The sequence below is a fragment of the Poecilia reticulata genome, chromosome 1 (genome assembly GCF_904066995.2).
Source record: "Poecilia reticulata chromosome 1, P_reticulata-male-v2, whole genome shotgun sequence".
In the NCBI taxonomy this organism is placed as follows: domain Eukaryota; kingdom Metazoa; phylum Chordata; class Actinopteri; order Cyprinodontiformes; family Poeciliidae; genus Poecilia; species Poecilia reticulata.
In genome coordinates this window covers 1329113-1343113 of record NC_088830.1, presented here as the reverse complement: position 1 = coordinate 1343113, position 14001 = coordinate 1329113, and the positions used below count along the sequence as shown (strand labels likewise).

General features: G+C 38.6%; 1 protein-coding gene across 6 annotated transcripts in view; it reads right to left on the bottom strand.

The window, feature by feature from the left end:
* LOC103462904 (uncharacterized) overlaps positions 1–14001 on the bottom strand; it is a 133330-nt gene that overhangs the window by 25099 nt on the left and 94230 nt on the right. For 4 of the 6 annotated variants that reach the window (XM_008405998.3, XM_081606476.1, XM_081606515.1 and 1 more), the window contains 2 exons: positions 4224–4305; positions 74–144 (listed from right to left, as the gene is read on the bottom strand). In XM_008405998.3, coding sequence (XP_008404220.2) covers positions 74–144; positions 4224–4305 — 153 coding nt within the window. The remainder of the gene's footprint in view (positions 1–73; positions 145–4223; positions 4306–14001) is intronic. The other 2 variants (XM_017304674.2, XM_081606548.1) reach the window with 1 other exon arrangement.

Below are 14001 nucleotides of genomic sequence, written 5' to 3'. Positions count from 1 at the left end.
CAATCCACTGAACGAGTTCAGGAAAATCGGATGCAAACAGAAAAAAGGCATTTTGTCTTTAATCGTGACTCACTTTCACATCATCTTCCTCGGTCTTGCGCTCAAAAGACCGCTGCTCCTGGACTGCACGACTGGAAGAGGCTGCTGGATGAGATGAACACACACAAGGGAGAAGTCAAAAGATTAATGACAAACAGATCAAATGAATGTAGCAATGCACTGTCTATAGATTCCTTTAAATCCTGTCAATGGGTTGTTTAGTCAATGGGTTGATCTTTGAATGAACTAAATTGCTTTGTGTTTGAGATAAATTGCATTAGTTAGCTTTTTCTATGAAACAGGAAGTACTTTATTTTTCAAGTGTCAGAAAAATAAAGGTTGGGCAAATTTGCTTCTACAATATTGGTGAGACTCTTAAACTAACATTGTTGCTTACACACCTTTTGATTCTGCAGTCAGTCACCTGCATCTGAGGCTCTTAGGTGAGTGTCGACTTGTCAACACTCACCCACTCTGCCTTAAAAAGGTTCTCAAAATCTTATCTTGCCTACTGCACTCTTCAGATGAAGTAACACGATAAGCCTAGATCAAGATATTGCCATCACTATCTTTGAACGAACATCTTTGCTGTGTACCACCATTCAAAAGAAAACTGAGTTTTATTAATAAAGTGACCACAAAACGTTCTTTTCTTTTTTGGTTGTTCTAGCCCATTTTCTGTAGCACATCACTGTAGCTTTAGGATGCTTTGAAGCCATTTATTGCCACTTAAGATGGATTATAGGCTGTAATTCATATCAATTAAAATAATACGGGTTACATCATGGGTTGCACAGTGGCGCAGTTGGTAGAGCTGTTGCCTAGCAGCAAGAAGGTTGTGGGTTCGATTCCCAGCCCCGGTCTTTCTGCATGGAGTCTCCATGTTCTCCCTGTGCATGGTGGGTTTTCTCCAGGTACTCCGGTTTCCTCCCACAGTCCAAAAACATGACTGTCAGCTTAATTGGCCTCTCCAAATTGTCCCTAGGTGTGAGAGTGTGTGTGCATGGTTGTGTGTCCTGTGTGTCTCTGTGTTGCCCTGTGACAGACTGGCGACCTGTCCAGGGTGACCCCGCCTCTGGCCCGGTACACTAGCTGGAGAGGCACCAGCAACCCTCCTGACCCCACTGAGGGACAAGGGTGTAAGAAAATGGATGGGTTACATCACCATACATGGTACATAACAATGGCTGTTTTATCTGTGGCCAAAAAGTTCAACTCTGTGTTTGTCAGAACATTTTTCATTTTCCCAGCAAGATCTATGAGAATTAGGTCCCTTCTATACACGGACTGTTTGCCTTTTAACTCTACTTCTTACACTGCAAGAACAATGAGTCTTGCCAAGTATTTTTGGTTTGGTTTCTAGAGTAAATATCTTAGTACACCTGAGATAAGACAAAACTGACTTAAACACAACTTTTCAGCAAGATGTTTATGCTTGTTCAGAGCCAATAATATTGATGAAAAAGTACTTGTTCCATTGGCTTATTATTTCACTTATAACATGGGAATTGTGAGGATTTGGTTTTCCTGTATGTTTATTTAGGTTTCTGTGTTCAGTTGTGGCTCCGTGTTGTTTGTCCCCAGCTGTCCCTCGTTTCCCCTGATTACCTGCCTTGTGTATTTAATCCCACCAGTGTTCCTGATCCTTGTCGGATCCTAGTCGTGTCGTCTCATTGTTTTTACCCTGTTAACCATTTGATACTAGTGTCTGAGCTCCCTGCCTCTACTCACCTGGATTTTGTTTTTCATCATTAAACCATCATTCTCTCACTTTAACCTGGGTCCACTGCGACTACCTCAACACCTATAATCACAATTCATGACAGGAATAATGTCTTGTTATAAGTGAACTAGTCTGCCAGTGGGACTAGTGTCATGTTGTGTAAATGGTTGCTGTAGGATCCAAATGCAGGAGACGGAGTCAGCCTGAGAATTTGAAGATTTAATAAAAGAATATAGAAAAACAAACTTACAAAAATCAAAGGGAACCACAGAACCACAAAAAAACCCAATAATCCATAGTAAAGAAAACCAGCAAGGGAGACACGAAGAGAACACAGGGTAGGAAGTGAAAATGATGGAAAATGATGGGATAGATTAAATGAAACAGCGAATAATGATTGACAACAAAATGCTTAAATACTAGGAGAGAGAGAGGAATTGAGTTGCAACGGGTTGCAGGTATGAGTGAAGGGAGCAGGAGGCAGACTGAGGAGAGGGGTTAGGGTTAGAATACACAGGGGACTAGGAAATGAATCTAACATTAAAGAATAACTGAACTACAGAAACATAAATAAACTAGAGAGACAACGAATAACTAAACACATGAAATAAACTAGATCTGAAGTGGAAATGGAAATGAGGCTGAACTAATAAAAAAAATCTAAGTAACACAAAAAATGACAACACCCAAAACAAACTCAAACAACCCCAGATCCTAACAAGTAGTACCTTTTCATTAATAGTAAAGAATTATTAACTTAAAACAAGCTCTTCTATTTTTCTGACAGTTAAGGTCCCAACATACTCGGGCGCATTTCAGTCTGCGGACGTCTGCTGGACATGTCTGCGCAAGGATAGATTTTTATGACCGTGTACTCGGTGTCGCACATTAAACTACCCGGTGGAAACGGTGCTCACATCGATCATGTGACACCGGGCTGATAAGGGTTCATATTGAGTTCATATTGTTTCAAAGTTGACATCAACATGATAAAAGTCAACATAAAGTTGTAACAGGGACGTGAGAAACACGTAAGCGAAAATACTTAACAGCAACAGGCTTTATATATTCACGCAGACATTGAATTATAAGAACACAAAACAAGACATCATCCCAGACTTCTTATCTGCAGCGGAGCAGAGAGGTGGTCCGATAAGTTGAGTCTGACTTTTTTTTTTCTCGAACAGAAAGGAAAAGATGATCAGGTATGTGCTCATTTGTGATTGCTGCACAAATGATTACACTGAACATAATAAACATGTTGGAACATAATAAACAGAGCTTATTGAATGGATCCCTGATTACAGTTAAGGCAGCTGCGCTGCTCCGGGCGGCGGTTCACTGTCTTTGCCGACATGTCGCTGACTTTCTCTGTCCCACACTGAGAGGTGAGTTAAGGCTTCCCAGGTGGAGAAGAAACAGAGCTAGGCGCCCAAATAGTTCATCAAACTTGCTAGTTCTCATTAAGATTTTGAAATAAAGGAATTTGTCACAAGAGAATTTTAGGTAATCAGTACACTTGAGTATGAAGACACGGACTGTAGGCAGTCCGCGCAGTTCATGGAATGCACACAGTACGCTCGAGTATGTAGGGGCCTTTACTTGTAAGTTAGTTTTGTCCCACTTCGAGTGTACCAAGATATTTGCACTAAAAACTAGAGCAAAATTAATTGGTATGACTTGGTGTTTTTGAAGTGTATTTTACATAAACGGGGGATACTTGAGATTATTGTCTGCCGTGAAACTCCATCAGTAAAAGGTGGAAATATCTGCAGCCTGTTCTCTTGAGATTTTAATTGAACAGTTTCCATCTTTTCATCAATTTTGGAAAGACGTCCAAATTTTTAAGTAAAGGAAGGAAGGAAGGAAAGAAGGAAGGAAGGAAGGAAACATTCAGACTATGACAGATGGGATAAGGCATGGGAACACATATATTACCCTACATTCTAATGTAATTTTACCATATTTTTCCAGAAATGCAAAACACTGAAATCAAATTCTAGAATTTTCTGGACTTTCCAGACTGCTAGGAGCCCTACATATCTGGGATCTCTTTTGGGCGACTTCACTGCTGAGCTTGTACATCTTTGATCCTTGTCACTGTTGTTAAAGCATAAAAGCGCAGATTGCTGGGAACAGATGTATCTGAAGATCTGTCTGCTTGTGAAAGCAGCTGTTATTAATAGTTCAAAAATAAAAGGAGCGTGGAGGGCAGTGCTGCTGGTGTCTGATGTGAGCTGACAGGTGGTCTTTAGACGGTCAGTGTGAATAAAAGTGAGATGAAGAGAAAGCCCAGAGGTTGTACTCATGAAAAACGCCTTGATCACTCTGAATAGTCATCACTAAACAAGCAGTGCTTTTCACTTAAATGGATGGTGGTAGACAACCGCAAATGCTACTTAAATGTGTGTTCAGAATGAGAGACGTGACTGTGAGTGTTGTGATAACAGCGGGAGCTTACTCGTTGACTGCTCCACAGACTGTGACTGCTCCAAGAGATGCTCCTTTGCTTTTACTGACTGAGACAGCACAGTGGCCAGGAGCTGAAACACAAAAACACAGACATGCATTGCAGGCATGCAAAGAAACGCTTCGTCAAGAGTAGTCATTCAAATCCCAGAGGTGATCTGTGTTTTAGCAAACAGGAAAGAAGAAAAAGATTCCAGCTGATGATCCTCCACCTGCGACTACAGTTTTCTGCAGAGAAGCTACAAACTCCCAGTTCTATATCCATATAATATGAACGAGAAGACACTCCTCTTTCACCAAAACAGTTTTCATATCATTTTTGAATATAGATCCTTTACCCTAAGCTACACTACATTAGGCATTACAAAAAAAGCATTGATAACTTCTTTTTATTGGGATGATATGATATGATATGATAGTCCGATACAAAATGGTAAATAATCGTGAAATAAAAGGAAAATCATGCATTTGTATTTTTTTTTTTTTTTTACAAAAAAATCCAAACTGAGAAAGATTGTGGCGTGATGGGGGGGGAAATAAAGCACAGTAAAAGTAATAAACATCATCCAAAGTTATAAACACTGGCTTATCAGTGCTCAATGCATTTTCTGAATAAAGAAAGCAGTGGTGGTTTGTTATATGGAAAATATGGCTTCATGCCATTTTGAAAAGAGTTTTGATATTAAGACTGGTTAGATCTCATCTGGATTGTTCTACTTTACACCAAGCTTTTAAAAAGCTCAGCTCTATAAATCTCTATACTATTGTGAAAAAAATTAAGGTTTTTAATTCTACCTAAATAAACTATTATTATAAACTCACCGGCCACTTTATCAGGTACACCTGATCAACTGCTCATTTACACAATTGTTGAGCCAATCACATGGCAGCATGAAACCATGGATCTATCCTGCCTTGTATCTACGGTTCAGACTGTTGGTGGTGGTGCAATGGTGTGGGGGATATTTTCCTAGCACACTTTGGGCCCATTAGTCCAATTGAACATTGTGTCAACGCCACAGCCTACCTGAGTATTGTTGCTGACCATGTCCATCCCTTTATGACTGCAGTGTACCCATTTTCTGATGGCTACTTCAGCAGGATGGAAGTAGCCATGTCATAAAGCACAAATCATCTCAGACTGGTTTCTTGAACACGACAATGAGTTCACTGTACTCAAATGGCCTCCACAGTCAGCAGGGGCCTCATGCGCACAAAAATGTGCGGCACCATATTTTATGCACAAGTTGGCATGTATAAAAATTTACTTTGCGTCAAGGTTTGTGTAAATATATGCACACTTTTTCGCTGGCATGAAAATGTGCGGCAGCCACGCAAACTTTTTCTGTGGACAATATCAAACTACAAAGCGTCAAAACTCAGTTAAATACACTGAAATCTGACGTCATTCAGTTATTTAGACCAAGAATCATCAAACCCGATGTTTTTCATGAGTTTAATATTTTATTGTTTAAACGTAAATACTGAATCGCATTTATCCTCAGACAACTATGGAGAGCCATTTCAGCCAAAATTAAATAAATAAATAAATGGGTGAAATAAATAAAAAAATGAGTAAAATAAAAAAATTAGTGAAATAAAAAAAAAAATTTAAATAAATGATTTAGCTTTTTCATTAACCCAATTTTTCATTTCTTTATTTTTCATATCAATTTCTCAATTTGCCATTTTTTATTAATCTATTATTCATTTAACCATTTTTTAATTTAGCTTTTTTATTAACCCAATTTTTCATTTATTTATTTTTCATATTATCAATTTCTCTTTTTCATTTATCTATTTACCCATTTTTCAATTTCCTTTTTCCATTAACCCGATTTTCTATTTCCCAGTTTCAATAATAAATTTCTCATATATCCCTTTTTTCACCTTCGTAGCTACCAGCTGTGATCCAACTATAAGGAGCAACTTTACTGTACATCGTAAGTGAACTGCAATATCCAGAGGCAGCTCTATGGAGCATCGAGCTGAAAGAATAAGAGTGGCAAACCTTGGAGATCTGCATCGGAGGTCATGTTTCATACAGGCACCGCTGCTGTCCGTCCAGGATCCTCCGGTTGCCCAGACGTTACACGGTAAGCTACTAACGCTGATGTTTGTTTTCCAACTACAGTCATATTTAATCAATAGGGCTCAATTACGATAACGGGAGGTTTTGAGTTGATCTCAGCAGTAGGTGACAAACTGAACGTCTCCAGGATGTTGAGACCAGCACGTCCTCTGATCCAATATATCTTATTAAGGATAAAATCAACAAAACGTGTTCAAATTAATGGCCCAACAAAATTAATAATCTCAGTAATTATTGTTCAAACAAGGTGTGTGCATTTCGGTACCATTACAAAAATAAAAAGGGACTCAAAGACCCAGATGAGCAGAGCGAAGTTTAAATTGGCTAATCAGCCACCGCTGTGTTCATGAGAGGAGATGCTTGTTAACCGAGAAATAAATATGAAGCCTGAAAACCTAATATCTTAACGGACTGAATCCTTTGTGTTTTTAACTAATCTCTGCTGGGTTTGTGGGGCGCAGGCGGTTGCCACGGCAACAGGTTGATTAAATGACAGTAAAAAGTTAGGAGAGGTTTAGAGTCGATCGCCGTTATTTTACCTTTGTAAACAGACAACCTGAATACAGTGACCTTTAGTGAGGATACAGAATGGAGAAAAGCTGAACTCGTGCTACAATCTTTGCCTCTCTTGGTTACATCCCTAAGTGTGCCAAGTGTGGCCCACATGCATACATGTATATCCATATAAAGTAAATATGACTATTAATTTAAGTAGTTCTTTGTGGATGTATAACTTGCCCACCTTAGTTTGCCTGTTTTTGGTCAACATGTGCCTCAACATGTGGTTACTGTTCCTTAGAGGTGGACGGAGGACCCACAATTTATACTCCAGGAATAACAGTAGCACTTCAACATGTTTTTACTCAAAGTAAAAAGTAGCTGGATAAGAAATTACACAAGAGTAAAGGAGCATTTGGTAAAAAGTGTATTAAAGTACTGAGTAACTGATCAAGTTATCAATTATTTCATATCTAAAAAAAATACACAATTAGAAGGCCCAAAATATAAATTCAGTGGAAATTTTGGTATTTTAAAGACAAAATGAAAATTTGTTTAAATAATATTGATGCTTCATAATAAAATGACTTGAGTAAAAAGTTCAGCATAGTAAGAGTATTCCTAAAAGTTCATTTGAGTTTCAAAAAGTTGTAAAAACTGTATTTGAGTAATTAGTCACTCCTAGACTCTGCCGTTCTGAGGGAACAGGAGAAGGAACTGTTAAGGAAATAAATTAATCTTATTTGATATTAAACATTGTTTCAATTAACAAATGAATCATAACACCCAGAACATATTCTGTTGTTATTCAAGGGTGAAGGAACAGAATGACTGGAGGTTCTGGCTGAGAGGACCAGGGCTGACAGTGAGGAGAACCGTCTGCACTGTGAGCAGCACCAGAACTCCTGATGGGTCTCCTTCAGGAAGAAGCAGAGAGACGGCCGACCTCCACAGAGAAGAGTTCACCCAAACATCAGAGGAAAAATGAATGCTGGTGCTCAAACAGAGCAGCCTCTTTTCTTAAACCCAACACACACAGGGTGTTGTGGCCTGATTAAAAACCTGCTAACTTCAATTTAACTGAAACACAGAACATCCAGAAATGTGATGAACTTCAGCTATAGAGTGAAAATGATACAGTGAGTTGAAAACATTTGTCTATATCACTCTGTTACACAGGACATTAACATTTTAAAGTGTTTGTTCCAGAGCACCTGATACAAACGATAGCATTAGCTCATCCATTAATCAGACATTTACTGAGGCCAGGTGTGACAGAAGGAAACACCTGGAACATGCAGGGCAGACGACCTGAGGACTGACTGGTTAAACTATTTCACTGACACTTCAGATTGCAGATTTCCAATGAAGGCGTCCGTAAGTGAACACAATCATTATTCAATAAACCAAGCTGTGTAAAATAACTGCTAGGGTTGCTATTAAGAACCCAATACGTAATGTTTGTTCATTTCTACGTTGTTGTACATACAAGGTACTCCACTCACTGTTTAGCTTCATGTTGAAGAATCTTCAGTGTAATGAAACCAAAAATAAAACGGGTCCAAAACTTTCAATCTGTATTCTATTTTGTAGCTTTGTTCTATTAAGATCGCTTCCTTTGTTTTAAGCCACAAACAAACGATCATTTTATTGTCTCTGGGACGTGAAAACATGAGATTTGATTAAATTAGAACTTCACAGATTAGAAGGAACACAGATTTCATAGTAATCAAACATTTTGTTTATTCAAAACGGTAAAATACAGACGGTTAATGCATATCAATGCTATAAGAACAGCCACATTTTTTTTAAATGAATGTGTCACCAGTGCATTTGGCCGAGTGTTCCTGCTCCAGAAAGCTGAAGGTCTCTGGTCATCCTGAAGCTGTGAGCCCACTGGGAGTCTGAAGGGAAACACTGAGACCAGAGGCCTGCAGGATGGTCTGCATCTGAAAACATACATGATGGAAACATTAATGAATGTGCTGCGCCAAAAAGCTGTACTTTTGACCTGGTGGCGATCACTTGCTGGCCTCAAGTTTGTAACCAAACTTGAGGCCAGCAGTTTGGTCACAGTTTGGTTACCAACGGACACCTTTGGTTACAAACTTGAGGCCAGCAGGTGTACAGACACCTGCTGGCCTGCTGACCATAACTGTATGGTAGATCTGAACTTTGGTTTGATGACCTAAATATGAGAAGCTTCAGACTGACAGGAGTTGGGTTAAAGCCACATCTTGAGAAGTTGGTATATTTTTCCACCAACAGGATCCAGAGGAATCACAACAAACCAGAAGTTGGACTAGAATTTATTTCAATGTCATTTGTGAATGTCAGCTTCTCATTTTCAACAGTGGAGCTTTAAAAGTTGAAAGGTTATTTTGGAGAGAGTTTTAACGCATCAATATTTCCACTAAATAAATAGCATGTTTGATACAGGAAAAGCCTCTCAGACTCAAAGGAAGGTGCCAGAGCGGACAAAACTTTAAAAAAATATTAATTTAATTTCACATAATTATCGCGGTAGAAGCCATTTGTTTGTTACTTAATGAAATATAGTCGCAGACGAACGAGGTAGTTAGTCCAAGTTTGTCGTTTATTGAACATCCATAAACTACAGCAGCTGTGATGCATCCCAGCAAAGGTAAACAAAGGTAAAACAGGGCGATCGACTCTAAACCTCTCCTAACTTTTTAATGTCATTTAATCAACCTGTTGCCGTGGCAACGGCTTGTGCCCCACAAACCCAGCAGAGATTAGTTAACACAAAAGATTCAGTCCGTTAAGATATTAGGTTTTCAGGCTTCATATTTACTGCTGCTCATCAGGATCTATGAGTCTCTTTTTATTTTTGTAATGGTACCGAAATGCACAGAAAAGCACACACCTTGTTTAAACAATAATTACTGAGATTATTAATTTTGTTGGGCCATTAATTTGAACACGTTTTGTTGATTTTATCCTTAATAAGATATATTGGATCAGAGGACGTGCTGGTCTCAACATCCTGGAGACGTTCAGTTTGTCACCTACTGCCGAGATCAACTCAAAACCTTCCCCTATCGAAATCGAGCACCCCTAATGATTAAAAATGGGTGCGTTTACACTGCAGCCTGAAGTGACCCAATTCCGATTTTTTTGAGGTAATGCGACCTGTGTCCGATCTAGTCATGGCAGTGTGAACAGCACAGGTCAGATTCTTTTTCGAATGCGACCATAACGTCCTGGCCTCATTCATCCGATTTGAACGTCACTGATTCTCAACAAATCTCACTATTCTACATCTGATACGCTCAAGTGGGAAGAAAAACAACAACCATGACGGACTGTATGATGATTAAGTTGTTAATTTGCTGCTCCGGCCGGATAACAACTTCAAATATGTAAGCCTCCATGTTTACTTCCGCAAACACTGAGCACTTCTTCTTTTTATGGCAGTTGGCAGAACACTGAGAACGCTGATGCTATTGCGCCCTCTACTGCGCATGCGGGACACTTCAGGTCGTTTGCCCGTTCACACTGCAGAACACATACAGGTCGCATTTACTGGCAGTGTGAACGGCCCCGGCAAAAAAATGGGAATTGCCAAAAAATCGGAATTGAGTCACTAAAGGCTGCAGTGTGAACGCACCCTATGACTGTAGTTGGAAAACAAACATCAGCGGTAGCTTACCGTGCAACGTCTGGGCAACCGGAGGATCCTGGACGGACAGCAGCGGTGCCTGTATGAAACATGACCTCCGACGCAGATCTCCAAGGTTTGCCACTCTTATTCTTTCAGCTCGATGCTCCATAGAGCTGCCTCTGGATATTGCAGTTCACTTACGATGTACAGTAAAGTTGCTCCTTATAGTTGGATCACAGCTGGTAGCTACAAAGGTGTCCCGAACCTTCAATCGTAAGCCAACTTCAGCGGCCGCTTCATTCAAACTATAAAAACCCCCGACGGTGAAGCTCTGAGTCCATGAGAGCCGCCAACTGAAACACGTTCTGTCTGAGCGGCCACACGAGAACTAAAGTCAGGAGTAATAACACTATTTTCTAATGAAGTTAATGAGCTTCAGCTTATTGATAACCCGTTAGTAGGTCGCCATCTTTCTTGAAGCAAAGTATGGGTGTGACGCTAACCAACCAATTGGGGAAGTTGTAGCCTGATGACGTGCCTCTCCTCATTTGCATTTATTTTTTCTAAGTTTTGCGGCGAAATAGAATGTGATAAATAAGAAAATAAGGAAATACTAAATGAATAAGGGAAATTGGAAAATGGGAAAATTTTCAAACAAATGTAAAAGAAAGATAAAAGAAACATGGGTAAATAAAAAAAGCGATACATAAGAAATTGATTAATGAAACTAGGAAATAGAAAATCGGGTTAATGGAAAAAGGAAATTGAAAATGGTTAAATTAAAAAAATAGATTAATGAAAAATGGGTAAATAGATAAAGGGATAAATGAAAAATGTACAAATAAAAAATAGATAAATGAAGAATAGATAAAGGAAAAAGAGAAATTGACAATCTGAAAAATAAATGAAAAAATTGGGTTAATAAAAAAGGGAAATTGAAAAGTGGTTAAATGAAAAATAGATAAATGAAAAAGAGAAATTGTGAAATTGATATTAAAAATAAATAAATGAAAAATTGGGTTAATGGAAAAGCTAAATTAAAAAATGGTTAAATGAATAATAGATTAATGAAAAATGGGTAAATGAAAAACAAATATGAAAAATAAATAAATGAAAAATTGGGTTAATGAAAAAACAAATTTAACATTTTTATTTATTTCACTCATTTTCTTCATTTTTTAATTTATTTTACTCTTTATTTATTTCACCCATTTATTTATTTAATTTAGGCTGAAATGGCTCTCCATAGACAATAAGCTAACACGAAAACAAAATAAAGAAAATAAAAATAAAAGTGTGAAAACTTCACTGTAATGTAAATAGTACTCTTCCTCAGTTTTTGTCTCAAAGATGTAACACATTGGTCTGTGCACCGGAGCGCATGGAATGCATCTATGGGGTAATTTCATTCTCACTAAAAAAAAGAAAACAGGGTTGGATCAGCAGATTACACACCTTGATCATCTTAAAAATAATCAAACCTGTTGATTATTTTTAATCAGCAGGTTTGAGTTATAAGTACTTATATACTTATATATACGTATATAAGTAGCTGCATAAAGGTGAGCCGTGTAAATGTGGAGCCCTTTGGTTCTGATAGAGAACATGACCAATGGAAGGATTCAGAGGGAGGGTTGATCAGAGATCATATTGATCTGCTGGGAAATGTTGATGATGGTTTATGAGCGTTACCACACGACGCCTTCTTTAGGTTTTGCTCAGTGCTCCAGGATTATGGAGGACCAAAATCAACATAAGAAATAAAAGAATAAATCTATCATTAAAAGAATAAATATATAAATAAAAGAAGTAATATATATTTTGATAAGAAATAAAAGCATAAATATATACTTAGTATTTCCGTTTCCTTACACATGAGTTACTGTCAAGAAAAATAGATATTTTGCTTTGCCTTTTGTTGCTTCTCCCTTTTCTGCTCGCTGTTTATCTGCTGCATCGTTATGTTAATGAGGAGAGCTGCCTTCTATGTCTACTATTGACCAATGGAGCTTTGGAACCACCGTCACTGCGTCAGACGTTGTGGGGCGTTTAGGTGCAGTCGCTCCATCTTAACAGGCCACAGACCAAAACAAACTGTATCCCGGTGGTTTTATTGTGTTACCGACTGCAGTGAAGTGAACCTGCGAGCGCTTGAGGAGGGAGTTAGAGAACGGCTGGCCGAAATTAGCGTTTATAAATCGGATCAACCTTGAGCTAAACGCCGCTTGCTCGGCGGATATTGGAAAATAGAATATCCATCTCAAAACTAACTTCACTGCAGTCGTGTGTACGCTCGGCTTTATGCATCCGATTTTGTTTGTGCGCCGCATGTTTCTAAGTTTTTCTGTACTCCAAGTTTTAGTGTGAAAACTGCGCACTCTTTTATGAATGAGGCCCTAGATCTCAATCCAATAGAACACCTTTGGAATGTGGAGATTCACAACATGGATATGTATCCAACAAATCTGCAGTAACTGAGTGATGCTGTCATATTAATATGAACCAGACTATCAGGAATGTTTTCAGTACCTTGTTGAATCTATGCCACAAAGGATTAAGGCAGTTCTGAAGGCAAAAGGGAGTCCAACCCAGTACTAGCAAGGTGTACCTAATAAAGTGGCTGGTGAGTGTATTTTGTAGTTCTCAATGTTTCATCAAGATTCAGCACCTGCTTTGCAAACAAATGAAAACCTGCTAAGTTGTGTCTTGTCCACCAAGATTGACAGCTGACACTAATCTGTGAAGCTCTCTCTTAACCTTAAGTCTAGAGGAGCTGCACTGATCCACTGCTCGGGTGGAAGAATCTGTCTACAGGACAGCTATCAGTTGTACAGTCCACAAACTGGCATGTATGAAAGCATGTAAAGAAGAAACCCATTGTTGAAAGACAAAAAAGTCAAATTTGCAGTTTGCCACAAGCCAAGTGGGAGTCAAAGCAAACAGGTGAAATAAGGAGTCCAAGTCAGATTAGACTTTTTGCACTAATATGGGGGGAGCTTTTCTTCAGACGGGATAGGGAGGCTAGTCAGAGTTGATGGGAACATTTTTGGAGCCAAATACAGGAAGAAAACCTTCCAGACACTCCAAGAACTTAAGACTGGGATAAAAGTTCACCTTCCAGCAGGACAACAGCCCCAAAGATTTGGCCAAAGCTGCAGTGGAATGGGTCAAATTTTATTCAGAAGTTAGAATGCCCGATCTAAAAGTCAGGTCTAAGGATCGGTGACAGTACTTGCAAATTGATATTCAAATAATAACTGACACTACTCTATTTAGTTAATTTAAACTTTATCCCATTTAAATTTATCATTGTGCCAAAACTTTTACACAAAGGGAAAAAAAATCCTAAGTATTTTTATTGTCGCTTCTTTTTGTCGCTTTAATATGCAAGTGCATATGCAACCCACAAAATCAGAGTTAAAGTAAAAGTGAAAGAGAAACGTGGAGGCCCAAACCAAAAATGCACCTGGTTTAACTGTTGAAAAAAGGTAATGCAGCTCTCTCCAACGGAAAACCAACCTGACAGGAAGTGTAGCTGTGGTTAACATGGTAAAC